The sequence below is a fragment of the Electrophorus electricus genome, chromosome 5, assembly GCF_013358815.1.
Source record: "Electrophorus electricus isolate fEleEle1 chromosome 5, fEleEle1.pri, whole genome shotgun sequence".
NCBI classification, from domain to species: Eukaryota; Metazoa; Chordata; class Actinopteri; order Gymnotiformes; family Gymnotidae; genus Electrophorus; species Electrophorus electricus.
In genome coordinates, this window is record NC_049539.1 from 25,650,743 (window position 1) to 25,658,065 (window position 7,323).

The following is a 7,323-nucleotide window of genomic DNA, read 5'->3' on the forward strand; positions in this document are numbered from 1 at the left end:
TAATTTTTTTTTTTTTTATTTTACTATTTACTTTTTATTTACGCCAAAGTTTAATGCTGCAGTGCTGTTATCAGGTGTTTCAAAACATACTTGGCTCTACTTCACTCTGAAACTGGCTTGTGTTTGTTTGGTTTTTTTTTAATTAAAAATAAATGTCCTGTATAGTCAGCGAGCTGTGAGAGTGATGTTTCCATTTTCCAAAGCCACCACTGCCCAGGTAACGGAGAAAACCCGGTCAAACAGGCTCAAACACTCGATGGCAAAAAGCCTGACTTCTAATCTCAGAGAGAACTGTAACTGCCTTGGTAACATACGCAGGGTTTTTAAAATCATTCAAAGCACCTATTTGACAACTTTGTCAGAACTCCGAACGTGTCGCACTTGGAGCCTGATACGGTTTGTTTTACACAGATTTACAGACTGCTGGCAATGCATCGCATCCCCGCACCACCATCGCACCAGCATCAAGGCTGGTGTCAATTAGCCAAAATAAGAACAGAAAGGTACATGCAGTATGTGTCATGGATGCTAATTTGTTTCAGGCCAGAACTCGTTACGAGCGCTACAGCGGTGTCAGACGAGTCAAGGCGATAGCTTCCCGAAAGCCGCCCTTGGAGATGAAAGCAGTCAGATTGTGTATGGCACACTGTAGCTGGCTGGTGTGCGCAAGATCCTCGTTAATGTCCTGAAGGCCTACAGTGCAGGCCGAGCTGGTATGGGTGGGACAGGGTGGAGGAGTGCGTGGAGCGCCGCTGGCTCTCGGGAGGGGACGGTGCTGGTGGCTCGGGTGGAGCGCCTGCTTGCAGCGAGCCTCCGTTCTTCTGGCGTGACGGAACTGGGAGGTCGAGCTCGGCCTGAACAAAACGAGCAGGCTCCTGGGTCAGAGCCATGCCGCTCAGCAAGAGCACGGTGGGCCGGACAGACGGTGACAATGGAGAGAACTGCCGCTCTCTCTCTCTCTCTCTCTCTCTCTCTCTCTCTCTCTCTCTCTCTCATTCTTCCCCCTCTCTATCACCCTAAAGGTGAGCACTTTGTAGGAAAAATAAAAGCAGGAAGAATCAAGATTTGTCATCTCTCTCTCTCTCTCTCTCTCTCTCTCTCTCTCTCTCTCTCTCTCTCTCTCTCTCAAGATCACTATTTCTCCCTCTCTCTCACACACATTTGGTGTGTGTGTGTGTGTGTGTGTGTGTGTATAATCATTACAGGATGCTGAAATAGAGAAGGCCTCCTGAAAGCAATCACATCTAGAGTTACTAAACTGGATGCCCATGGCCTATGAGCTGGGACCTTTTGAAATGAGTAGGTATACTTTTAATCAATCTGGCCACCAGATAAATGTTATGTCTGCATACTCAGCAACATACACAACTTGCACACACACTATACTGTTTAAGCTAAACACAAACAGGCTAATCCCCAGTTTGCCTCAGCACTTGAAGCTGTAAGGGTTGCTCAGGTAGTAAACACAATCCAGTCTACGACTACTACTGCTGACTACGTTACACTTGCCAAAGTCTGCCCGGTTGTTTGCCTGCTTCTAACGTTCATATCTGATGTGCCATCGTACACGCAGTAAATAGGAGCACGCAGAAAACAGCACGCACGGGTAAAAATACCTTGTTACCAAAAATAAATAAAATAAAAATCTGGTTTGGACCGGCACCTGCAAATGGGAAGTATAAGTGAAATTATTTGCTCCGAAATCGGAATATCTTAAATATACAAAGTATATTAGTTTGGCGAAATGGTGAAGTATCTGTTATCTGTTCTGATTTGCGTATTTGATTTACTTTAAAATCAAGACCACTAAGATTCGCAGACCTTATTTTTCAAGGGATACGTAAGCTCAAGTATATTTTGACGTTACGCAATTAATAGAGTGGGCTAAATAACGCAAATACTTTCTGTTTAGTGATTATATTGACGTTTTAGAATTTGCGTTAGTGTTCTTAAAAATCTGCTCTTAATAGCACACGAAATCTAATAATAAGGGCGTCCGAAAATAGTGGTATGGCTGTAAAGGATTAGAGTTTGGAGAAGACACAAGGGGTCTCTTCTGCTGATGTAACGCTTTCTGACAGGACCTTTCAGAGGACCAATAGCAGAAAACAGACATAAAGACAACATGTTCTCCACGTTTCTCTTGACCAAAACCGGTCCCACCTTCACCTTCTGAGAGAGAAAACCAAAGTTAAATTATAATGAGGATGCACCGAAGACTATGACACAGGAACTGTTGCCAGGATTATATTATTTCTGCTAGGAAAGGCCTGCATTTTGCAAAATCAGGCAATGCTATTAGCTAATGCGCATAAATGTTAAACTAAAACAGCCTAAAGTCTAGTTCATGTCTTTCTGGTTACAGACAGTGTAGTGATGTGGCACAGACACGAAAAGAACGAAAACGCACCAAAACATCTAAAAAAAACACGTTTTCTATCAAATACACTATAGCGTAACGTATATCGCAGCCAGGAATTGCTATTGAAATAAACGAAATTACAAGCGATACCACAATCTGTCGTAATTTAACGTTTGCGTTTTCATTTACGGCATTTAGCAGACGCTCTTATCCAGAGCGACTTGCAAAAGTGCTTTGCCGTTTATATCAGTGAACATTCATTATGTACAGCCTAAAAAACTCAAAGTAATTTAGGAATATATCCCAAGGGATCACAGGGCAAAAATCCACCTCGGACTGGTTCGTGAGGGAATAACCTGTCTCTGCAACTGAGAGCGAACTTTAACGTGAAATTAAACGGTTACAACCAAACGACCACAGACAGAGCGCGGAAAACAGCAGAGCCTGCATAAACCAATTTAGTCCCATTCTGTCCGCTCTCCTGACCCGTTTTGGAAAAACCTTTCTGATCCAATGCACACGACGGTGATAAAGTCCGGGGAGACGGATTCGGGGCCAGATGCGGCACTTCGGCGCTTTCGGCGGAAATGGGTCAGTGGAACAAACCCCAGTGCGCAAAGGTCTGCTTAAAATGTCGCGCGTTTCGTATTAAATCGTGGCTTTCAAAGTTTCTATAAGCGAAGCAATCTTTGTCTACTTCTCCGGTATGTGTAGCGTAGCCTACTCCGCATAGTCCACCTTGCGACACCCTAGTAAACTCTGAAATTGTCCCAGTCACACGAGAAGAGAAAATGTGAGGGAGTATAGCATGCATATCTTCCAACTAAAAACCTAGAACCGCTATTATGTGTTATTATTATTCCCAGGTGCGTGTGGCGGCCCCGATTGCAGAGCCGTACATATGAGTACCGCAGATACGGAGCTGGATGCGCTACCTGTCCGGATAACTTCACTTGTCTTCCAGAAACTTAAGGTTAGAAATACTCGCACAACTCACGTTACTGTTTATCTGTTTTAGCAGCCGTCCCCTCGCCGCTCGGCTGATAGATAGTTCAGAAACTAGCTGTCAGAAACAGGTGCATCCCTACCTCGCATAGTGGTGGCGACTCGCTCCCGGACGCGGCGGTCATGAAGAAACAAACAGACACGGACAGGGCTACAACAAGATCCTTGGCGAGAAAGTTTCGTGTCGCTGCTGCCAAAGCATTCCGAAGCGCTGTGTGCTTTTGCATGTGGCATCTGCGGGGTGCATATCCAGCGCAGGTTTTCACCGCTTCCACGGGAGAAAGGGCAGAGCGCACGGAAAGCCTTCCGGAGCTCGGATTGGACTGGCACGCTCCGCTCCGCCCACTTTATAGCGGCTCCGGTCGTTAAGTTGTAGTTCACAGAGACCCCCGTGGACGAACACGGCTCTCCCGTCGCAGCGGAGTATGCACGATAGCTTCGTTGGTTTAAAATGATAGCTTCGTTGGTTTAAAAGGGGTTATCTGACTAATGACATTTTTTTTTTGCACTACAGGCTTTTATACGTAGCAATTTAATTGCTTTCTTTTTTAGCCGCTTAAAGATAAAGTGTTTTTTTTTCCCTTTTATTATTATGAATAATAATAATTGTATTATGAACGGGTTAACTGTGAATTTTGGCCAATTTTTATATATTTCTTATTATTACTTTTTTTCCATAAGGTCAGACTGGTGTCGTCACAGAAATATGTGTCCTTTGAAGTCCTCTGATCCTGGACTTAAAATGGATGCATGGTTACTTGTCCACGTGTAACTCCTACCATGGGTTTCTTCATTATTATTATATTAAAATGCATGCGATGTAGCACTTACGTTTTTGAGCACTTCAAAGTGTCTGAATTCCTTAAGCTTAGCTTAAAATGGTTATTACATTTTTATTCACGTTGTCTATTACATTAAATAACATGTTTATTACATGATTATGGGTGATGGCTTGTAATATGTATCATTACAATTTTGGGGTCACAGTGACGTCTAAGGGATTCCGAATTTACACAATTTTAGGTATTAAATTTAAGCTATATTCTTGATTCAAGTAAACTTGAAAATGATTATAGGCTTCAGTTTTTCTGCCCGTAAAGAAGTGTCATTATAGACCATAGTTACAGCGGTGGGACATTGCAAGAGACATGAGACATCTCGCATCCGTGCAGACGCCTTTACCGCCGTTCCTTGCTGTGCCGCCATGGCGATAGGTGGAGGACCATCTCAGAATTGAAGGCAGTGCTCGAGTACTGATGAAGATAGTGGAGCATGGAAAGGTGGACCAGCGTTTGCTCCGTGACGGGCGGCCGACGCGACCTCAACCCTCTGGCCCACTGACCCGTTTGGAACGAGCCTCGGGACGCCAGATAGACCCGCTCTGCTTTCTCTTCATGTTTGAAATCACTCCAACAGTTTGGTGGGTTGACAAGCTCAGCTAAGGCAAGATTGTATGCTGCATACCACCCACATGACAATTACTGTATATCATGGTTTTGTAATCAGCTACATAAAATCTCCCATTGGTGACCGGCCTTGTCTAGGTAAATAGCTTGTGATAAAGGAGAAAATGCAAGTGGGTGACTTTGCCCATCTCCCGGTTGTGTGTGTGTGTGTGAGTGTGTGTGCGTGTGTGTGTGCGCGCGCGTGCGTGCACGCGGGGAGGGGAGCTGAAAGCTATGGACCCATCCCGGTTAGGCAGAGACAGATCGCCGCGAGCACATCTCCAGTGACCTACATTTACGTCTTTTCTTTCTGTTTTTTATTTCCCATTTTCCCCCTGCAAGCAGCTTCATAATTGTGATGTAATGACCAAAGCAAGCATGACAATAAGCCAGACTGGTCAAATGGACATTGTGGAGGTTCTGGGCTGGAGAGGCCAGACACTCTCACACAGGGGGAGAAAATAATGCTTTTGTATGCCTATTCACTAAGGCCCAAGGTTTGACATTAAAAAAAAAAAATTTAAAAGTGTGCCACTTCACCTGTGAAGTTGAATAGTTATTGTTTGCTGGCTGCAGAATGTGTTGACGTTATGAATTTGATGTGGTATTTCTGTTTGGTTTTGCCTTATCAAACTTGAACACCGCTTGGATGGAATGACCAATATTACCAATCCCTCAGGTGCAAATCAGGACTGGTATGGGAGCTCTGTTTGTACGGCATTACATATGCAAAAGTGGGACTGCAGTGATAAATGAATGATTCAGGAATTGTCAAGACCATATGGCGCCTAACAGTCAGTGAAGTAGAAAAAGACTTAGCTGTGGTCTACAGCCGCCCTGTACGTTAAAGCGTTTCAGTTCAGTGAAAAGGTCTCTCTTCTTTTCTCTTCTCTTCTCATCTCCTCTCGTCTCGTCTCGTCTCGTCTCCTCTCGTCTCGTCTCGTCTCGTCTCGTCTCGTCTCTTCAGCTCTCACGTTTTCCATTCTAATTTTTTTCTGTTTTCTCACTTCGACGTAGCCTAAAGTGTGATGTTATTGCTTCACATCGCCCTCATACATAACTATTATATACATAAGCTGAGGCATCAGTCAGCCCTATCATAAATTGATTCAGTGAATGTAGTACTACGTCCCCAAAAATAGCAGCCGAAGAAATATTCCAGCCAGCCCTGTTTTTAAGGTTAAATCACATTCGCGTAACTCGGTTGCCCTTGAATCGACCATCAGGAAGTTAACTTCAATATAATTAGATAAGTTTCCATTGAAAATAAAATATAGGGCACGTTTTCTCCAAGGAACCACCCCTTAACTCTCAAATGACACGAGCTTTTTATATTTTACTCCAGAAACAAGCAGGTGTTTGTGCAAGCACGCGTTTGCGAGCGGTAGGGAGAGGTTTGACGTGCCGTACGTGAGTATGCCTGTAAGCAAGGAACTCGGCATGTTTAGACTTTGGAGTTTTTCTCCCATTTAGCCATCAGCATTAAACACTTGGACTTTGTGGAGTCAGTGTCGAATTAATAATTTTACTGTAATATCTGCATAATAAATCAACACATCTCAGGAAACATCATACTGAAAGTAGGATCTGAGAGAGAGAGAGAGAGAGAGATAGAGAGAGAGAGAGAAAAGAAAAAGAGAAAGGTACAGAGAGAGAAATACACTTGAGAAATTTATAGAGAGATACCAACCACAAGTGACAGAGGCAATTTTCGGTGGAAAAATTACTCCATCATAATTTCAATCCCGGAAAGGATTGAAAAGAAAGCCCTGAAGGACCCAGCAGTGTCACCTTGAAAAATGGCAGACGAAAAGATCACCAAATTACACACACACACACACACACACGCACACATGCGCACGCACGTACGCACACGCACGCACGCGCGTGCGCGCACACACACATGCATGCACACACACAGCAATTAAATCATGTGTCTCCTTTCCTGGATTGATCCAATAATTAATGTCTTTGCTGTATGTTAAATGCTCGCAATGCAAAGTGATCTATACTCACATTTGTCTGCAGTGGCGAGTAATTAAGATGCAGCTAAAATCAGAATTAAACTCCAGCACTATTCTGGAAAACCGTGCATGATTCTAACCTGAAAACAAAAGAAAAGGGGTATTTCATTTACAGCAAATGAGGGCAATGAATATAAATATTATATATTATTAATATACAGAGTATTACATTTAGGAAATATAAATGTTCTGTAACAAAACCCCACCCTTGTAGAGCTATATGACCCTTATATAGATCTATAACCACTATACTCATGTAGCCCTATAACCAAGTCACAAGTTTTTCAGGGTTGGTGTGAATTTGTGCAAATTTGCAAAAGGGAGATGAACATCACTGAATTCCCAGTGTTTTCCAAATCGAATGAGCTTTGTAACAGAACAAAGCAAGGATAGCTTCAGAACGATGTCTTAAAAAAAACCCTAAAACCACTCCCTGTGATTCTTAAAACCACACCCTGTGAGTCTTAAAACCACACCGTGATTCTTA

At 43.3% G+C, this 7,323-nt stretch overlaps 1 protein-coding gene across 1 annotated transcript in view; it reads right to left on the reverse strand.

Moving 5' to 3' along the window:
- rorb (RAR-related orphan receptor B) overlaps positions 1 to 3,570 on the reverse strand; it is a 23,881-nt gene extending 20,311 nt beyond the window's left edge. The window contains exon 1 of the mRNA XM_035525848.1: positions 3,451 to 3,570. Within this exon, the coding sequence (XP_035381741.1) occupies positions 3,451 to 3,457 (7 nt within the window). The 5' untranslated portion in view covers positions 3,458 to 3,570. The remainder of the gene's footprint in view (positions 1 to 3,450) is intronic.
- Between the last annotated feature and the right edge of the window lie 3,753 nt (positions 3,571 to 7,323).